This window comes from Larus michahellis, chromosome 3 (genome assembly GCF_964199755.1).
Source record: "Larus michahellis chromosome 3, bLarMic1.1, whole genome shotgun sequence".
Classification (NCBI taxonomy): domain Eukaryota; kingdom Metazoa; phylum Chordata; class Aves; order Charadriiformes; family Laridae; genus Larus; species Larus michahellis.
In genome coordinates this window covers 14,707,008-14,726,976 of record NC_133898.1, presented here as the reverse complement: position 1 = coordinate 14,726,976, position 19,969 = coordinate 14,707,008, and the positions used below count along the sequence as shown (strand labels likewise).

The following is a 19,969-nucleotide window of genomic DNA, read 5'->3' as shown; positions in this document are numbered from 1 at the left end:
ACAGTGTGTCAGACAGAAAGGTATTTGGTAGTAGCCCATCTGTTCCCCAGGAAGGGTGGCCTAAATCTCAGGTACAGCATACAGCATGCTGGTATCCACAAAAGTCCTGGGTACCACTGGCTGCAGCAATGCAGACATTGAGTGTGGAGCACAGAGGCTAGCTTGCAAAATGAGAGTGCCGGTGTTGCTTGTAAAAACGTGTCTGCCCTGTGCTCCCTGACACATAGTTCCTCGCAAGTAGTCTCCGTGGGAGTCCTGCTGCAGGCTGCTAGGCAGGAGGTCGGAGCGGCTGGGTGTCTCACAGGCACTGACTAATCCTTTGAGCAGCAAAAGTATCTCTTCTCACTCAGCCTCAGGCTCCTTCGTGGTTTTTTCCTGGAAGTGCCTCTTACCATGATGAGTCCCCAGGATCTGAGGTTCTCAGGGTGGCTGTGCTGTATGAGGCTTCCCGCAGGGCTGCTGCCTCCCAGCTTCCCAAGTCAGCTTTGTGTGGTACTGTGCAAGAGAAGAGCTGAGTTCTGATGTCTGCATGGGAACATTTGCCTTAACTAAGTCCAGGATAAGAGTGGATTTAAGTGCTTTGGTTTATTTATAAACAGCACTGTGGCCAAGGTAGATTTAAGCAGAGCTGGCAACAGCCCTACTTGGGAAGGGATCTCTTTGCCACATGGCCTGCTGTTGGACTTCCTGTCGCATGCTAATCCCTTAAGCCTGCTTTAGCTCTGTTAATTTTCCTTCTTTCCTTTTTTTCCCAATGGGCTGACTGGGTGCTGCGTGAATGCCAGTGTTCCTCGGCCAAGCTTGTGCCTGCGGCTGGGCCAAGCATCCAGGCTGCCTTCCGAGCACTGGGTACCATGTGGCAGCGCCCCAGGGATGGTGGTGCCTGAATGTGTCCCATTCTCTCTGTCTTACAGGCTCTGCAGTCTGCGCCTGAAGAAACTCACGGTCCTGAAAGAGCTGGACAAAGAGCTGAGCTCTGTGCTTATCGCTGTGAAGATTCAGGTAGGCTCCTCTCCTTGCTGCTGCCTGATGGCAGCAAGCCCATCCTTGTGCCCTCTGTGAAGTGCTGGTCTCCGTGTCCCTTGCCTAGTGCCAGCCCCTTGCTTCTGTCTCGGTTAGCACTCTTGGGGAGATTTTGGCTCTCAGGCAGGTGGGAATGACACCCCAGGGACAGCAGCAAGCTGCCTGGTGCTGGTTTATATCAGTGATGAATTTGTTTAGGCCTCTGCACTGGGACAAAGCGCATCTTGCTTTCCCTGCCTGCCTCAGCCATGGCTCTCCTCTTGAGCTGCTCTTCAGAGTTTGGCATCCCCTATCCCACCATTTCTGACCCTTTAGACAGGTTCAGCAATGGGTGGTTTCTGGCACTGCCCTCCATCCGGATCCCCTCCCTGGGGAGTGAAGAGTGGGAAGGGAAGGGTGTAAGGGATCAGCGGCTCTGTGCATGACTTCTGCTGACATTTGCACCCTGTATGATCTCAATGCTGCCTCTGCTGCCCCCTCCCTTTCTCTGTGCATCCCTGCTAGGCCTGATGCCTCTAGTCTGAACCAGGCATAGGGGAGGGGAGAGGATCTTTGTCACCAAGGGGAGAGGGAATTTGCCACCATCCTGGTATGTGCAATCCTCCTCCCTCCCTCTCTGCAGCTGGTGGTGAAGACATGGGTCGCTGTGGGTGCAGGCACATCCTTTCCACCTGCCAAAGGACAGCATGGAAGCAGGATGCCTCCTGAGTATGCTGTCCTCGCCACAAGTCCCCTAACCTAGCTGGGATCCTGGTGTCCTTCCTTCGTTCTTGTCATCTGGCAGAAAAGCTGCTGATCCCGTTGAAAGCACTCTGGGGCGGGAGCTCAGCAGCTTTGCGCTCCCACAGAGCTCTTTGTGCCGCACACATTAGGATCTAAATCCTGGATTAGTGCTGGAAGCTGCAGTATTAGTGGAGCTGTGGGAGCCAGGGTTTGCCTTCATGGCAGACCTGATTCACTTGCACAAGAGGAACTGAAAGCAAAATGTGTGAAACCTGGGGACTGGACTGAGGACAGCAGGAGGATGCTGTGGTCCACACGCTATTTGGTCAGTGTCCCACTTTGCTGGCCTTTCCATCACTGTGTGTGTGGTGCCATTCAGGAGAGCTGAAAGCACTGGGCTTTCAGCCCTGAGACCCCCTAAACCCATGCCCCTTTGGGGCAGGCTTCAGCAAGGGAGCAACCTAGACAGGAGAGAGCAGAAATGCGGGAGCAATCAAGGCTGGGCCACAGGTGCCAGCAGCACAGGACTAGGGGACTGGGAGCCAGCTGGGGGCTGTGGGTCCTGTGTGTCTGGGAGGGCTGCGCTGGTCCCTCACTCCTTTTGTGTCCTGCACCATCAGCCCAAGCTGTCTGTGCTTCTCTGGATTGGGGAACCTTGGGCTCCAGTGCAGCCCCCTGTTGTGTTGGGGCTGCCATGTGCTGAGCATATATGTCCTCAGCTGCCCCCTCTCTCCTGCACTGCAAATGTGAGACTGTGGAAGAAGTTGCACAGTGGGACTCCGGCTCTTTCAAACAGATCACCCCCATCCTGCCACAGGCCAACCTTGCACGCTGTTGGCAAAAGAAATTAACAGGCCTCAACAGTGATTGTTTGAGGCTGCAGGGACTCTTCACTGCAGGGCTCCTTTCCCTGCCAGGGCATGGAGGTGCTGCATTCAGGGTCTTAATTTAAACATGGTCGTCTCCTCTCTGCGTGGCCACGTACCCATGGCTGCGTGCTGGTGTAGGCTCTCTGAAAAGCTGAAGGAAACTGGAGGAGAATGCTTCTGCCCACATTACCCTGTGGCTTGAAACTCATTGTGGGAGTGGGGTGGGTTTGTGTACTTCCCCAGGCTGCTTCCACCTGCCTGACCAGCCGCCTTGGCAGGGTTGGGGACTGCTGAGCCTTCCTGGAAGGCAGATGGAAGCTGTAGGCAGGTTCAGCGCAGCCTGCCTACAGAATGGCCTCAGATGGATCCATCCCTCCTGCTCCTCTCCTAGGTAACAGATGAGTCACGCTAGCAAGAAGCTGTTTGAAGGCTGCCCAGTGAGCGTTGTCATCTCCATGTTTTAGATGGAAACAGCTGATGCATGTGATTTGTGGAGGACCTGCAAGTTCCCAAGGGGGCAGCTGGGGACTAGTTGAAAGGGGAGCTGTATTTTCTCTCATTTCAGTAGTAGCTCTGTTGGGTTAAGGAATTTTCCTGTCAGGAAGCTGCTGCTCTGAAAGGCAGATTGCATGGAAACAAAGCTCTGACCCTGCATGAGTGGGGCTAACACCAAGGCAACATCCCCAGCGCTGGAGACAGTCTGCTCAATGAATGTACATGACCCAAAGGATAGTGTAAACCTGTCTAGAATATCTGATCTCCTTCTCATAGTGATCATGCCCTCCTGGTCTTAAAAGACAGCTTCCAAGTGTGGCATGTGCTGTTATCTGCTCCTTCACCTGAAAAGATGGTTGTCAAAGGACTAAAGGAGCTTTCTGTGTCTACAGAACATACCCATGTCCCAGAGGTGATTTGAATATTTAATGTTCAGTGGCTTCCAGTGAGATAAAGTCTGAACTACTGTGAAAAAGGGGATTTATATCACTTGAGCGCTTTTTAAACCTTTATCCCTCATTATTTGTTTTAATAGACTCAAGATGTCATAGGGCATTTTCTTCTGTGTATTGTTCAGCATGGCATTAAGACATTCAGATGCGCCTGGCTCTGCTCCATAAAGGTGCAGATATCTGTCTCGGCATCGTAATTGATTATGGTGTGCTCCCTCTCGGTAGATAGACTTACTATAATTCAGAAACAGAGCTGTGAATAGAGGAAGCAATCAAAGAAAGACGAAAACAAGCCCCAGCACTCGCACAACTTTCAGTTCCTGTGACAGGTGCTGTGGGAAGGGTGCAGATCCTCCTGCAGCTGCTTGCAGGATGTGGCTGGTGACTCAGGTCCAACCCTTGGTGCTGCTGTAGAGGGATGATGCTGGCAGCTCCTCCATAGCGGACCAGAATGTGTGCTACAAAATAGGTCAGCTGAGCAGCTCATTTGCCTCTGTCAGGCTTACCTGCTGCCTCAGCCCTGCTCCCTGCAAGAACTTGGATTTTTTGCTCCTCCTTGCTATGCATGGAAGGTACATTCAGTTTTCTGTCTACACCTCGCTCATGCTTTGTTTCTAATCTTTTTGCAACCACTTGTAGGATTTGCCTCTCCTGCCTGAGCAATCCTAGTTCTCTCAATCCCTAAATAACTAAATTTGCTGGTGATATTTAATGGTATGTTCTCTCCCAAAATGCACTTTTAGCTTGAATTCTGGGTAGTGCTTTGTTGTCTGCTTTGGCCTGGTCTCCCATACTATCTACGTTAGTTCTCTCTCCTTTTCCAGGTTTGGTATGCTCTTCTGGCCTCAACCCTGTGTTTTAAACAAGACCCATCAGGACAGATTTATACCTGAAACTGAGGATTGTACCTTGCAAACCAAACCTGGGCATCATGCGCCTGGGTATAGTACTGAAAGCTCCTGTATGTTTTCAGTCTGTTAGGTAGTGAAGATCTGTGACCACAATGTCACCCTATTGCTTTTCAGTTCCTTGACAGTCCTTGTCATCTGTGATCTTCACTGTAACAGTCTGATATTAAGTTTTCCTGTAGTACTGGTGGTGATACTCAGCTGTTCTGATGAGAAATTGGTCTTGCCTGACATTACTCAAATTGCAGAACAGCTGAGCTACATCAGGTGCTCAAGGCCATGTCCAGTTCAGGTTTGAATTTCTCAAGGTATGGAGAATCCTCAGTCTTTCTGTGTCCTGTCCCAAGGTTTGACAGCACTCACAGAGGAAAAAAAAAATAAATCTCAACATCTAATGGTAATTTCCTATGTTCCAGCTCATCCCCATTGCCTCTCACTCTGTCCCTGTGCACCGCTGAGAGGAGTTCACTTCTGTCTTCTCTGCATCCTCCTGCTCAGTGTCTGTAGGCAGCAGCAAAGTACCCCTTCACCCTCTCTTTTTCCTGCTGAACAAACCCAGCCTACTCGACCTCTCCTTGTACATCCAGTGCTTGAGCCCCTGACCATCCTGATATCTTCTGCTGGACTCGCTCCAGTCTGTCAATGTCTGTCTTGTACCGGGGAACCCAAATTGACTCTGGAATCCAGTTGTGGTGTCACCAGTGCTGAGTAGAGGGGAGGAATCCCTTTTCTCTGCCTGCACATTTGCTGAGGCTGAGATTGGTGTCATTGCTGCAACAGGGCATGCTGCTGATGTAGGGGTACATTGATGTCCCCCAGGATGCCCCCTGTCCCTTTCTGCAGAGCCTGTTCTGCTGCTTGGGGTTCTTCACAGGCAGCAAAGTTATTGGATGTCCTAGGGTAGGACTTTGCTTTGCCTGTATTGAACCTCATGAGGTTTGTGTTGACCTTACTAGAAATCACAGACTGTTCTTAACTCCCTGTTGCTGATAGGCAGGTAATAGCCCCCAGGTGCTAGTTTCTAACCTGAGGTGGGGCCCAGTTCCTTTGGACTGCTGTGTCTGTTAGGTTAGCTTTGACTCATCTGCTCACTAGCCCACAGTTTAAATTAAAAGTGCTCACAAAAGCAATGATAACTGATTTGCAAGAACAGCTGTACTGGCCTATCCTGTTGCTTCCCTAAATCAATGTCTCAGCTTGCTGGCCCATTCACAGGGAAGCAGGAGAGGCTGAGGAGCCACCATGGGATATTTTATACTTGTAGCTGGTCCCACAGCCCTGCAGGGACACAGCTAGTGGGCATGGGCCTTTTGGGGGCATCTGCGAGTTGTGCCACCCTGTGCCTAAGAGAGCCTGGTACATGCAGAGAGCATTTTTCATCCCTGAAGTCATTCGGTGTCTCTGTCAACAGCCAAGTAGTAGAGATAGTAAAGGTAGGACAGAACAGATAGTAAAGGTAGGACAGAAGTAAAGAGTTAGAGCAGGCACATGGTTAGAGTGCCTCTATTACTGCCCTCCTGGGGTAAAAAAAAATTTGTATATGTGGTGAGATAAAGACTGTTGCCCAAGGAAAAGATTAGGAGGAGTTTTCTGAGAGGCAAGCTAGGCTGTGCTTGGACAGGGATCTGCACTGGGACTGCCTGCTGGGGGGCAGAGATGTGCTCCAGGACCTGTCCCTTTCCTGGCTAGGCAGTGTGTTGAGACCCTTTCCTTCCCCTGCTGGTGCTGCATACATGGCTCCCTCCGGCTCTAGCAGTGTTCCCCTCCACAGCATCCGATGGACTCCAGGTGCAAGGAGCCAGATTAAGCAGAGCGGGCTTGGGAAGAGCAAGTGCTTCCTGGCAGGTGGGCAAGGAGAAGGGGCCTTTGGCAGCTCAGGAGAAACTGCAGGCTTTTGCGAAGCATTGATTGGTGTATGTAAGGGGGCTCTGTGAGGTGTAACAGAACAGAGTCAAGGCACCGGCTCTTTCCTTGTGGACTGTGAACACCTTTGACCTGTGTGCGTGGTGCAGTGGAAATCTGTGGCCAAGATGCTCCAGTTAGTTATATGCATGTACCAATCTTGTTGTAGGGTTCAAAGCGAGTCCTGAGATCAAATGAATACGTCCTCCCGCCTGGTGGCCTGATGGAGACCGAGCTGGAGTTGACCTTCTCACTGCAGGTACCTTGCATTGCCCGGTCCCCTGGGATCCCTGGTGCTCCCCTCACCTGGCATTTCTCGTCAAGCACGGCTTTGAGGGCTCAGTGTGAAGGCAGCTGCCTCTGAGGAGGGTCCTCCTGTGGTTGCCCATGCTCAGATCATAACAGCACAGATTCCTGCTGCTGACCAGCTGCTCCATTGCTCCACGGGTTGTTTTGCTGGGCATGGGGATTTGGAGGACGATACAGAGTGCAGGTGGCTTTTGAGGGGCACCTCAAAGCTCAGCAGGTCAGATCCTGCTGTACATCAGCACTGAGGAAGAGTTTCCTACCTGTGTGTCACGCTGAGCCCTACCCTCATGCTGCCATCTTCCCCATGCTTCCCTTCCCCAGTACCCACACTTCCTCAAGAGAGATGGCAACAAACTACAGATCATGCTGCAGCGGAGGAAGAGATACAAGAACCGCACGATCCTGGGCTACAAGACCCTTGCAGTGGGCATCATTAACATGGCTGAGGTACAGGGTGCTGGGAACCGAGGGGAGCTTTGCATGGCCTCCCTGTGCCAGTGCTGGGAAGGGAGTTGGGCCCGCTGGCAGGTGCTCGGTGCTGTGAGTGCTCTGGCTTGTTGGCTAGCTATAAGACAGAAGGGGTGGGCTGCTGGCTGCCATTGTGTCACCCTGGCAGGGGTCTTGTCTGTCTGTCTAGGTAATGCAGCACCCGACGGATGGAGGACAGCTTCTAGGCCTCCACAGCAACATGAAGGACGTGAACATCCGAGTGGCTGAAATCAGCATCTACTCTTTGTCCAGTCAGCCCATTGACCATGAGGATGGGAGTGTCCCCTCAGGTCCTAAAATAAAAGCTTCAGGTGCGTTAGTGCTCATCACAGACCTGAAGGCAAGCATTTGGGACAGTATGTGGGTAACGGAGTGTGTCCCCAGGCGCCTGCCAGCAATACCAGTCACTTCACTGGAGCCATGACAGGCGTCATGCTTACTCTGGCATCTGCACTGTCTGCTTTCAGATCGCTCCCCAGACATTGATAACTACTCTGAAGAAGAAGATGACAGCTTCTCCTCAGAGCAGGAAGCCAGTGATGATGCTGTGCAGGGTCAGGTAAGGGAGGCCTGTCAAGGTGGCTTATGTCCTGGTCCCATTTCTGGGACAAGAGTCAGGGGTTGAGGGTCTTGGTCACCCTGAGCCCTGTCATCTCCCTTGTAAGCATTTGTCATGGTTTCGGAGGGGAGAGAAGAACTGTGGGCTACTGTCAAGTCCATGGTGGGGCAAGGGACTTTGGAGAGCCATAGGTCTCACCCATCTATCCTTGGAGCTGTCTGGTCTGCAGCATAAAACCCCTGCTGAGTCCCCTCCATCTGGCACCACAATTCCCTCTTGCCTCCCTGTGATAACAGGCCAGAGGCTGCCCTCTCTCTGAGAGAGGACAGAGTTTTTTAGGTTTTTAGGAAGAAGTACAGTCTGGGTCTGAAAATGGTCAAAGGTGGCAGACTCATGCAGCCCTTTCAGCTGTGCCGCTGCTGTTTACTGTCCTCCTTTTCTGGTGCCTACAGTCGAGGCCAAAAAAGACTTGTGGTAGTGTGCTGATCAAGCACAGGGACAAACCCCTGTTCAGGGTCCTCCACGTTACCTGTCCCATTGTGCTGGCTTAACACGTCAGGGCCCCATGTCCCTGGGAACTGTGTGTGTTTTTGAGGCTGCTCACTTTTTGTGAGCTCAGGTGCTGCTCCCTCTGAGCTAACCTTGGAGAGGGGAGAGCAGGAGAAAAACACATGGGCCACGGGGGCGCTGGTGAGTACAGAGAAAAGTTTTAGGTTGTAACAAGGACTGTTGCAGAAAGCTACTGTCTCTCCTCTGAATCTTGCTGGTACATGTCCATCTGGAGGTGGCTGGGGGCAAAAGTGCTGGGGAAGAAGGTCTACTGGGGGCCAGTGCTAAGGAGGGAGAAGGAGCTACATAGAGAGAGGTGTGAGAAGTGAGAAGCAAGACTCTGGGAGCAGAGTGGACTAAAGCTTTTCACTTTTCAAAATGGGGGGCAAGCGTGGAGCAGGGGAACTTATAGGAGATGCTGCTTCCTGCACTCTGAGTTACTCTGATGTGCTGTGACCTTTTGCCTGCAGGATCTGTTTGATGAAGAGGATGACTTGAGGAAAACCAAGAAGGCTAGGAGGAAAATGATCCGAACCACATCAATGACCAGAGTAACATCAGCATTTACAACGTGATGAAAGGGATTCGCTTCCTCCCCTCCCTGAAGGGAGTGAGGGGGCCTTGAGGGGGTTGCCGGCACTAGTGCAGAGCAGGGGAGAGAGGAGAAGGGGCAAACCTCATGCCATTAATGAGTTAGCTTGCTGCTCAGAGCTATAGCCCAGCTCATGGTCTGTACTGTGTTTAGCTTGGCTTTGTGTCAGTGATGATCTGTGTGCAGCACAGTTTTGACTTACTGCTGTGACATAGTCTCTCCTCTTTCCTTCCCTGAGGAAGGGGAAGTTTGGCACAAGGAAGAGTGAACCATTAGCAGCTCCTCTGCCTGTCAGCAGAAGAGGGGAGCTGCACTGCCAGCCCCCTGTTCTCCAGGCATCTCCTCGTCCCCATCTGCTTCAGCCCTGCAGGTCCCTGAGTACCTTCTTCCTGAGTTTGTTCCCTATCTTTTCTTGCTTGAAGGCAGCATTCCTCAGCCATATGGTCTGGGGAGAAAGGGGATTTAAATAAGAGAAAGTGCTATTCCAGCCTGTAGCAGACATAGTCTGAGTCCTTGCACCCTCCCTCATTCCCAGATACAGTGGCTTCTTGCAGAGTCCAGATTTAGTCCAAAGCCTACAGCAAATATAAAGAGCAAGGCAGATGATAGCTGACCTTGGGCCTGTGGACCCAGAAAGGAGCTGATGGCATGTTAAAGAGAATGACTGTGGCCTGTACCTTAGTCATCTGTGAATGTGGTTTGATAGTTTTGCTGATGTTTTTTCTTCCCTTGTTTTGTTTTAGCAACCAAACTTCAAGCAGAAATTTGTGGCTTTGCTGAAGAGGTTTAAAGTGACGGAGGAGGTAAGAAGTGGGAAGGCTGCCCCACCTGGCAGTGTCTCCTGTGGATGTGTAGGTGTCAGAGTGCTGGTTCCCACTCACTGGGAGCACAAGGCATGAGCTGCAGGTGCTCAGGGGTGTTGTCAAAGGTGGTGTGAGATGTGGCACAGGCTGGGCCTTGGCTTTTTCCAAAGCCTTCTGCCTCAAGAAGTCAGCTCTGAGACTCATGCTCAAAGCAAACACACCTTCCTGTTGGGGAGAGGGGCCAGGGGCAGAAGTCTGGCTCTGTCCCAGGAGCTGGCATTGCAAGGGTAATCCTGTCCGTGACTGAGAGCAGGCTAACGTTAGCCTGGGGGTAGCTGACCTTGCCTGGGAGCCTGCACTGAGTGTGCAGCACAGCCAGTGGAGGTCCTCCCAGGTGTCTTTAACTCCCAGTAAGTATGATGGGTGTCTGAGACTCCTTCAGATGTCATGCTCATGGCACCCTCCTTTGGCCCAATGACAGCGTCACTGTCTTCTTCCACAGCCTAGATTTGGCTTCCTGAGCTGGGAACAGTGTCGTGGTGTGCCTTGTGGCTGGGAGGGAGTTTGTACGTGCCTGACCAGGGATGCAGGTGACTCCATATCTCTTCATTGCCCTCTGGGCTTGGTCCCACAGGTCCTGGACTCTGACCCTGTAGACCAGACCCAGGAGGTGGAGGAAGACCTGGGCTTGCTCTATGACAGCCTGGAAGAATGCAACAACAGTGACAGCGGCCCAGAGATTGAGGACAATGAGAGTGTGCACAGCACACCCAAGCCCACCCTGAGGTAAGGGTTGCAGGGAGTCTCAAGCCAACAGCACAGTCTATGAGACCAGGAAAAATGCCCTCTGACCCTCTTCTGTTGCTTAGGCTAATGCAGGCATTGTCTTGTCTCCACTCCCGCCGCCATCTTCTGTTGGTACCACTGACCTCCTCACTTGTGTATCTGTTTAATGAGCTTAAAACTGCCCATTAAACCTGGCTTTCTTCGCATTTAGTCTCATTTAATTTCCTGCCAGCCCAGCATCTGACTCTTACTGATCTGCTGGAGGAGTACCTACTTGCTCTAAGCCCCCAGCTCCCATACCTTTCTGCTGACAGTCCTGGCCTTATCAGGGCTCTCCACACTGAAGCATGCCTGCCTTTTGAGCACTTTGTGACTGCTTGGGCCAGTCCTTATGTCCCTGTGAGATCTGCATGCTGCATTCCCACCCTTTGTGGAGACGTGTGACTAGCAACCATCAGCGATGTTCCTCACCCCATTCCCCAGGCACCCAGTAGCTTGACTTGCTCCGCCAAGCACTGCTGACTTGGCACAGAGGTCTCCAGTGAACCATGCAGTGAAACCAGGCTTTTCTCCCACGTGATCTGCATTCACCCGGCCTCTCTGCTCATGGCTGTTCTGTTTCCATGCTGTTCTTTTGTGAGAAAGTTGCCTTTTATTGTTTTTCTACTTGGCTGCTTCACAGTGCACGGGGTGTCTTCTAGCCAAGCCAAGCTTAGTTGTCATTATTGTTTCTATAGTTCGGTATTTAAATATAATTTGGATTAGTTGGAATCTCTGTGAAGGTACTTAGCAGGGGTAGCAGACTTGGTCTGCCACAGGCAAACTGTTTGAAATTAAATCTGCTGGATTCCGGAACCTGTGGGGCACTGGGGAAGAAACAGGAACATGACAGAAGTCATGTTTTCCATAAACCTACAGGTGGTTGTGAAGGAGGCAGCAGGCACGTGGGCAAGGGAGAGCTGCTTAGGTGGTCTGCTTAGACTCCAAAAGGAGTTTGACATGGTCTCTCGTCAAAGGAAACAAAGGTGCTGTGGGAGAAAAAGCAAGGTCTTTTTGTGGTCAGATAATGGTTTACGTATGTAAAATAAGTAAAAATATGTAAACTGTAAAAAAAAAAAAAGAAAGACAAGACCCTGCCCTGGTTCTGCAAGTGCCTGCTTGCAAACATCTGGTCGCTGGAAGAGCATCCCAGAGTAAGTGCTGGTTTGCGCTTGTACTTGCCGCTACAGTCTTCCTTGGGTGTTAGCTGCTGTCTCTGGTAGGACAGCCTATTGGGCTCTGGGCTGTTTTTCAGCTTGTTCAAAGTGTCCCTAGCTTGGTTCACTCTCTAGTGCCTCAGTTTCTGGCAGTTCTGAGTGTGTATCCCCTTGAATTCACACTACTGGGTCTGTACTTTTTCTAAGGAGATGTGGGAGCTGACTGCCAAGGTCTTTAATGTAGACTGCATGGTTCCAAGGCCTTGCATAGCCTTCTCAGCTGGTGATGACCTTCCAGACCAGCCTGTAAATTCGAGTTGTGATCTTCACGTTGGATTTATTTATTGCCATAGACAGCCTTGCTAGATGCTGTGACAGTCTCTGTGGAGCAAGGGCACTGAGGTAGTCCTTAAAGGGTGAGCAGTGGCTGGTGCAGTGGCTGGTTGGGACAGTGGTGTTGGGAGCAGATTGCCATCCTTTTGGTTGGGCAGGGAGGCCATGCAGCTGTGGGCTGCTCCTGCACAGGGGCAAAACTGGAGCTAGAACTGAGGCTGTTAGGTAAGACCTCAACAGTCAGAACCTTTCATTGAAGATCAGATGTGAAGGAGCAGATATCTCCATAGGTGACTGGGAAAATGGGTGGGGGAGAGGGGGCTAATTCAGTGAAAACAGAAGGAGGCTGTGCAGAAGGGAGGGGATTTACCTAAATCTCAACCTGCTGAGACTCAGACTCAATCATGCCTATAGGAGAGCCTTTAAACTGTGGAACAGGGAAAACTGAGAACTGCAGAAGAGCTCTGTGCTCGGTGTGACACATCAGGGATGAAAGCTTCTGAATTGCAAGTGGGAGAGGGCAGAAGCAGACACAGCTTCCATGGGGAAAGGGGAGACAGCCCCATTTAAATGGGGTGTTGAAAACCAGACCAAGTGTATATAATCTAGCCACATCCAATGGCTAAGAAAAAGGAGGGGATGAGGATACTTTTTTGAGGTGACAGTGGTATGTCACTTTCTGGTGGAATTACTGAGCCAGTACAGAGGAGTATGGGAGAGATGCTCATTGCGGGCTGGATTATTAGAAAACTTGAATATTTCTCTGCTATGACTCTTAAGTTATTAGCATACTCTGTATGGATTGAAATTGCTGACTGAGAAAAGGCAAGTGTAAAGTAATAACAGCATGGTCACAATGCGTGAGATCCTGTAGCAGAGATTGTAGGGGTGGAGAGAGTAGAAATATGTCAATAACAGGAGACATCACTTATCCCTGTGTGACCTGGAGAAAATGTCCCACCAGGGCACAATGCCGACTCTAAACCTGTAGCTTTGGTAAATGAACATGTCGTGAAGCAGCTGGTCACAGAGCCAGTGAGAGGAAAATTGAGCCTTGACTTTTCCCACCTAGTATATAAACACCACTGCTGAAGAGCTGCGCTGTGGCGGGGACCAGCATTTACTGAGACGAAATGTACTTGTAGGAGCAGTAAAAGCAACAAACCTGACAAACACTGTTGTGCCTGGCAGCACAGCGTGCTGCATACAAATAGGAAAACGTGTTAAAAGAAAAGTAAAAGCCAGGATGTTCAGAGGTCTAGGTGTCCTGAAAACAATGGAAACTCTGGCAGAGTCCTAACAAAATAACTCTCTATATGCTATACCTCTGTGGCCAGGCCTGGAAACCTTCAGCCTGGTATCCCCATCTGCACACCAGGCAAATCAGGAGGAACTTTTCCTGGGAGTTAGTGAGCAGATACATCTGTACAGTTTAGAGGGAAGCTGGCTCAGATCTCCTGGAGGAAAGTCACACATTGCAGATGGGCTGCAGTTGCTGCAAGGGTCCTGGGAAAGCTGACAGGTGAGATCCAGTGATAGAGCCTGCTTGTTTCCTAAAGACTGGTCTTTGGGCAGCCCACAGGATGTGGAGACGGTCCTTGGCAAATAAACAATGGGTGAAAAAGGGGGAAACAGAACTGGAAGTTCCCACTGTGGTGGCAGAGACCGTCCTGCTGCCCCAAGGGAGTTCCTGTGTTGACCATTGTGACTTGGGAACAGGACCTTGGTGTTGCACTGTGCAGCTCTACCAAAGCATCAGCTCAGAGACCTAAAAAAAGGCAAATTTAAATGCTGGGGAACAAAACAGGACATTGCTGTGCTGCTGTGCTACCTGAGGTGTGGTTCTGTGTGCGATACTGTGGTCTTCAGAGCTTTGGGAAATGGGAAAGCAGAAAGGGAAGGTGGAAGCTGCTGCTGGAAGTGTGCGGTAACAGCAGTCAGAGGCAAGGAGCCCTCCCTGGAAAAAGGGGAGCAGAAGGCAAGGCAGCAGAAATCTTAGGAAGCCGTGGTGGTGCAGAGGGGGCAGAGAGGTTCAGCAGCACATTGGAGTTGTGGTGTTGACAGAGACCATGCACCAGTGAGATGGGGCAAAGTTGCGGTTCCTCACCCCGCACTGCAGTGGTAGAGGATTACCTGAGAGAGAAATCGCTGCTGGCTGGGCAACAGGGACTCTGCCTCCAACTCACTGGGGTCACAGGTTTTGCCCTGTTGATCTGGGGGTGGCCCCATCCTGTCCCTGCACCTAGCATTGTTGCAGCAGACCATGGTGTGTGGGGCTGGCAGCCTGCTGGCAGGTCTGCTCTTAGGCTGGGAGTCGCTCAGACACTTGGGTGTCTGGCCCTGTGTCACACTGGTGACCCCTCCGCAGTGCTCTGTGCTTGGGACAGGCCGGCGGGGGTGTGCTGGGATCATGGTGACTTTGTTCCTCTCTTATTCCTGCCTTTTTCTCTCCCGTCTGTCTGTCTGTCTGTCCGTCCGTTCGTCTGTCTGTTTCTCTGCAGGCGTTTCTTTGAGGGAGTCTCTCATTCTGGTTCCCAGACTGAGATCGGCAGTCTGCACAGCCAGAAAGGGCAGGATCAAGAGTCGGGCAGCCCTGTGAGTTACACCACCATCACCACCTCTTGCCCCCTTCCCTCCCGAGCCAGCCCAGCATCCCCACAGTGCCTCCAGCTCCCTCTGAGACCACAGCTCCTGGCAGCACCTGCCTGGGGCTGCTCCTTCCCTTCTTTCCTCTTCTTTTTCCCAGTGCAGGCAGACAGGTAGCGATGGGGGGCATCCTCTGGGGCCAGTCCCAGGGGGATGCCAGGCTCCCCTGTGGGAGTGTGTGTTCTGTGAGGCCAGGTACGGGTCACTGGCAACCGCCCCGCTTGGGGTGCTCCATCCTTCTCTGACCCTGCTCCTTGTCCCCCAGGGCGAGGCAGACAAGCGGAAACCAGGAGCGCTGCGACCACAGGAAGAGCCAGGAGTGGAGGTCCCTGCAGTGGTGAGTCCAGGCTACGGGATGTGGAGTGGGGCTGGAGCTCCCTCAGGCCCCACTGTGCGTTCTGGGGAACCAGGGGTGCCCACCAGCCTGGGAGCAGGGCTGGGGGGACAAGTAGATTGGGCTGGGGAGCAGCAAGAGTGGAATGAGGGTTAGGGTCTGCAGGAGATGCAGCCCAGCCCACTTGAGGCCCTGCAGCCGTGGCTCTCCAGCAAGGACACCAGGCCTGTGCTGGATGGCGGCATCCATGGGTGCAGGGAGTGTAGGGCAGGGAGAGCGGTGTGTGCGAAGTAACTGTGTGTGGCCCTCAGGAGCTGGCTGCAGAGGAGCCATGTTCACGGCTGGCCCCCGCAGAGGCTGCTACGAGGGAGGGTAGTGTGGACAGACTGGCCCAGCTGGGTCCTGGGACCAAAGCCGAGCTCCCCAGTGCCGTGTCCCCCAGGTAAGTTGGGTCCCTGCCCCATGCCAGGGCTGAGAGGGCTGACCCTGGCTTCCTGGAGTGAGTGGGGATTGGTGGAGCTGGGATTTCCTCAACAAGCAGTCCCTCTCCTGCTTCTCGCTCGCAGCAAGGCAGAGAGCAAGCAGTTGTGGCGTCCCCGCAGCACCTCTGTGAAGGATCGGCAGAGCTCAAAGGGACAGGGTGGTCGCGCCAGCAGTCTGGACAGTGAGAGCTCTCCAGACTCATGGCACAGCACCCAGGTGAGACCCTGGAAGCCACCTTACCTGGAGGCTTCTCACTTGAGAGCCCTGCTGGGCCTTCAGCCATGGGCAGAGCGGCCAAGGCAGCTGGCTGGGGTTAACCTTCGTGGTGATGCTCTCATAGGTGCCCCGAAAGTCTGTTTACGATCAGCTGAACCAGATCCTGGTCTCAGACGAGCAGCTCCCCGAGAGCATTGTGCTGGTGAATGTCGCTGAGTGGCAGGGGCAGGTGAGTAGGTGTGACAGGAGCTGGATGCACGGGGGGAGCTGTAAGCAGGGTTCCAGGGGATTCTCCCAACCATGGCTGGGTGTCCTAGGGAAACTGCCACCAGCTGTGCCCTCCTCTTCCCCAGCTTCCTTCAGAGAGACTGTGTCTCATGTGTCTCCTCCATCATGTGCCACACACCAGCATTGCTGGATCCTCAAAGCATGATGCCCTGAGCAGTCCCAGAAAGGCTGGTTAACGGACTGTACCTTGCGCCCTCACTGCTTGGTCCTGGCTCCCAGTGACCACACTGGTCAGAGCTTTGTTGGATGCCCTGGCAGATGTGCCAGACTCCATCTGCTGGCACCAGGCCCCAGGAAGCAGCAGAGGTGTCGTTTCCCACTAAGAGATGAGAGACTGTAGCCTGCTGCTCCCAGGGAGCATTAACTGCATTGTCAAAATGGGGGTCTCTGGTCAGGGAGGTATGTGAGGCCTTCCTGCCTCATGTCGATCACTATCGTCTCCGTGTGAGGACGGGCCCAGCCCTTGATCGGCACCTGCCTCCTCCATGTATGGGAGGAGTTGACTGCTGAAGGTAAGCAGGGCCACGTATGTCTGTGCAAACATGCAAAGAGCAGTTATATAAAGCACTGGTGAGACCCCGTTGGGATCCTGCAGCCACATCTGACACCCAAAAACACTGCTGGAAAATCAAGGCAGGATTAGTGGCAGAATAAAGGGCCTCTCAGTGAGAGGCAGTGGAGTCTTGACCCAAGCCACGCATCCTTGACGTGTTCCTGCTCTAGCTCTTGTCCTGATGGGGAAAAAATGCCCATTCACAGACCCTGTCATGGCATCTTCTAAGCCCCCTTGTCTAGCACAACTGCCAGTTTTGCCACTGTTCAGCTGCACACAGGCACCTGAAGAGACATAGAAGAACTTTGGAGTGCCACAGCGGGAGAGAGCAAGGGAAGGGAATAAGCAGAGGGGGACTGAGCCTAGAGCTGGACCCTGCTGTGGGATGGCTTGGTTTAAATCAGAGGATTCCTGGACCAAACCTTTCACCACGGGGAGCACAGCCTGGTTCTCAGGACAGTTTTGCCCTTGCCATAGCAGGGTGGTGACGGCTGTGCGCAAAGGCGAGAGCAGGGGGCTAGGGCAGCCAGCCCCCTGGAGCAGAGCTGGGAGGAGCGGGGATGCAGCCAGGGCACGCAGCAGGCCTGCAGCCAGGAGTGACCTGATGATTTCAGCCTCCTGGCACAGCATGGAGGCTGTTCTATCCCAGGGGACACAGGGGACAGGACGGGCATGAGCTGGTGCTGGCCAGCATAGCCATGCCCCCACCGGGGTGCCTTAACTCAGTCTCTCTGCATTGGCAGTACGTGAGTGAGCAGCTCCAGGCGCACAAGCAGTTGGTCGTATCCACCTGCTCCGTGGCGGACATCCAGGCAGCCTTCAACACCACTGTCTCCCGCATCCAGCGATAGTGAGTACAGCTTGGGCTCAGCCTGGCGAACTGCTGGGAATGGCCCTGGCTCGCCCAGGGCTCATTAGGAGCCTTTGGGATTGTGGACACAACTATAGGAGCAGGGGAAAGCAGGGGATCCCGGTGCTGGTTGTGCCACCGGCAGTGCTCAGCAAGCTGGAAATTGTCAACGATGGGTTTTCTGGTGCTGGGTCGGCTGGCCTGGCAGGGCACATCCCCTGCCCCCCGACCCACCTGCTGAGCCACTGCGTGTCCCTTATGGTCTCCTTTTCTCTCCCTTTGGCAGCTGTAACTGTAACTCCCACATGCCTCCCCCAGTGAAGGTGGTGGTGGCGGGGGACCAGAGCTACCTGAGCGTTGTCCTCCGCTTCTTTGTGGAGCAGCTGGCCAGCAAGACACCCGACTGGCTCAACTACCTTCGCTTCCTGCTTGTGCCACTGGGTGAGAGCCACCACGAGCCTGGTCCCAGGGTTGTCCTCTCCCCAGGCTCCCCGGCCAGGAGCCAATGTCGCCCCTCTCACCCGCAGGCTCTCACCCTCTTGCCAAGTACCTGGCCTCGGTGGATAACAAATACAGCACTCTCTTCCTGGACACGGCGTGGCGGGAGCTGTTCAGCAGGGCTGAGCCACCCATCGCAGGTGAGGATCGGGGCAGGCCCAGGGGCCAGCAGTGCCCTGAAGGGGCGCCCAGCTGCCACCAAGGCCTTCACGGCTCTTTGTGCCCGCAGACACTGTGGACATTGCAGGCCGCGTCGCCCAGTTCATCGCTGGAGCCAGCCTCTCTCACCAGCTCCCTATCTCTGAGGCCATGCTGACGTACAAGCAGAAGAGGTGAGCACAGTCCCGTGGTGCCTGTCCTGCCTCATGCGGCCCCACTCCGGGCTGTTGCCTGGGACAGGGCTGTGGGGCACGGGGGACAAGCGAGTGAGACCCTGCACTGTGCTCCGCCAGTGAGCAGCGTGGTGCTGAGGGGAGCTGGGGTTCCACAGTGAGAGGCCGGCAGCGCCATCCCCTGCCACCCCCTGGTGCGCTCGGCCCCTCCAGCAGCTGTGGGCTGTGACGGCCCCAAGGTTGGGGACCGGTTGCCAGGGCTGGGCTGGGCTGGGCTGGGGGCCGCGAGCCGGCACTGTGCTGCCCGGGGGTTGACGGTCATGTTCCAGCTGCACTCTCACCTCTCCCTTCTCTTGGTTTCTGGCACCCAAGGAAGAGAAGTCTCTATTTTGATTTTTATATCAGGTATTGGCTTGTGCTTGCTGTGCCGCTGCCTGGCCCTCCCCCCTTCCCCCCATGTGCGTCCGTCCCTCTTGCCGTGCAGAGGAGCCGTGACCCCCAAAGTGGGGCAGGGCTGCCCTCCCGCATGCAAGCCCTCTCCCAGCACTGGAGGGGCCGACTCCTTGCCTCCTTGTGTAGTGTGCCCTGTGCTGCCATGTTGGGGACAGGGGGTCCCATGGGAGGGAGGGCAGAGGAGATGGTCCCGGTGGCCGTGAGCCAGCATTGCCCCCTGCCAGCCTGGGGGTCCCTGGGCCACAAGGCTAGCCCCATGGCACTCGATGCTCAGCAGACCCAGACCCTGACCAGCCTCTCTTTCTTGTGCAGCCCCGATGAGGACTCCTGCCAGAAGTTTGTACCCTTTGTGGGGGTGAGTGTGTTGAGGGGCCAGCGGGCAATCGGGGCTGGGGCGGGGAGAGGGGCAGTGCACAGCCCTGCTGATAGCAGGGATCGTCTGACTTGTCTGTCCTTACAGGTGGTGAAGGTGGGCCTGGTGGAGCAGTCCTTCAGTGCCTCCGGTGAGTCCCTGGGAACCCACAGTCCCCGTCTCCCTTCTCCACTGTGGGGAAGCCTTTGTTGGTGCCTCCCAGCCACCCCCCCCCGACCCACACTCTTCCTCCCCAGTGGACTCGGATGATGCCACAGTCTGCACCCCGTCCCTGCTGAGCTCAGTGCCAGCCACCGGTGGAGCGTCCCCCTACGGCAAAGAGACTGTGAGCACCCCGCCGCCCTCCCCGTCAGTCAGCAGTGGCCTCTCGGGTGCTGGGTAAGGAAGCCCCACTTAATCTGTGAGGCGGTGGGTGCTGGGGTGGGAGGGTTTGAGGTGCTTACTGGTGAGGCTGCCACATCCTGGGGTTATTGGGTGAGTGTGCTCCCAAGGGCAGGCTGGAGCGGGGCTTGGGGCAGGGAAAGCAGCAAGGACAGCACTTGTGTGCTGCATGGTGCTGCCCCTCTTGCCCAGGTCTCTGAGCCCTGGTGTGGAGGTGATGGGCCTGCAGGTGGACTACTGGACAACACAAGGGCTGGACAGGAAGAAGGAGGGCGAGAAGCGGGAGACGGGTATCAAGAACACACTCAAGAGCAACTTCCGCTCACTCCAGGTCAGCCGCATCCCTGGCACAGGGGAGCTGGTGCCCCCTAGCACCATGGCCATGACCGTGGTCACCAAGGAGAAAAACAAGAAAGGTAACCAAGCCCACCCCAGGGTGCTCGACATCTGTGGGGCCACAGTCCATTGCAAAAAGGGCAGGGCGGGAGCCCGCAGGAGGGCAGGGCTGAGATCTGGCCCAGCAGAGGCCAGTGAGTGCAGTCAGCCCTGGGGTGAGGGCTCTTACCCAGGGCAG

The 19,969-nt window shown here is 54.2% G+C and overlaps 1 protein-coding gene across 2 annotated transcripts in view; it reads left to right on the top strand.

Annotated features, from left to right (window-relative positions):
* Positions 1 to 19,969, top strand: part of LOC141740300 (phosphofurin acidic cluster sorting protein 2-like) — a 66,853-nt gene that overhangs the window by 45,750 nt on the left and 1,134 nt on the right. The window contains exons 2-23 of one of the 2 annotated variants that reach the window (XM_074578746.1): positions 915 to 1,002; positions 6,542 to 6,631; positions 7,003 to 7,128; positions 7,319 to 7,481; positions 7,638 to 7,729; positions 8,749 to 8,829; positions 9,614 to 9,673; positions 10,308 to 10,459; positions 14,490 to 14,583; positions 14,900 to 14,971; positions 15,280 to 15,410; positions 15,535 to 15,667; positions 15,792 to 15,896; positions 17,252 to 17,358; positions 17,645 to 17,799; positions 17,886 to 17,996; positions 18,086 to 18,188; positions 18,561 to 18,593; positions 18,954 to 18,996; positions 19,102 to 19,144; positions 19,251 to 19,392; positions 19,588 to 19,811. In XM_074578746.1, coding sequence (XP_074434847.1) covers positions 915 to 1,002; positions 6,542 to 6,631; positions 7,003 to 7,128; positions 7,319 to 7,481; positions 7,638 to 7,729; positions 8,749 to 8,829; positions 9,614 to 9,673; positions 10,308 to 10,459; positions 14,490 to 14,583; positions 14,900 to 14,971; positions 15,280 to 15,410; positions 15,535 to 15,667; positions 15,792 to 15,896; positions 17,252 to 17,358; positions 17,645 to 17,799; positions 17,886 to 17,996; positions 18,086 to 18,188; positions 18,561 to 18,593; positions 18,954 to 18,996; positions 19,102 to 19,144; positions 19,251 to 19,392; positions 19,588 to 19,811 — 2,348 coding nt within the window. The remainder of the gene's footprint in view (positions 1 to 914; positions 1,003 to 6,541; positions 6,632 to 7,002; positions 7,129 to 7,318; positions 7,482 to 7,637; positions 7,730 to 8,748; positions 8,830 to 9,613; positions 9,674 to 10,307; positions 10,460 to 14,489; positions 14,584 to 14,899; positions 14,972 to 15,279; positions 15,411 to 15,534; positions 15,668 to 15,791; positions 15,897 to 17,251; positions 17,359 to 17,644; positions 17,800 to 17,885; positions 17,997 to 18,085; positions 18,189 to 18,560; positions 18,594 to 18,953; positions 18,997 to 19,101; positions 19,145 to 19,250; positions 19,393 to 19,587; positions 19,812 to 19,969) is intronic. The other variant, XM_074578747.1, reaches the window with a different exon arrangement.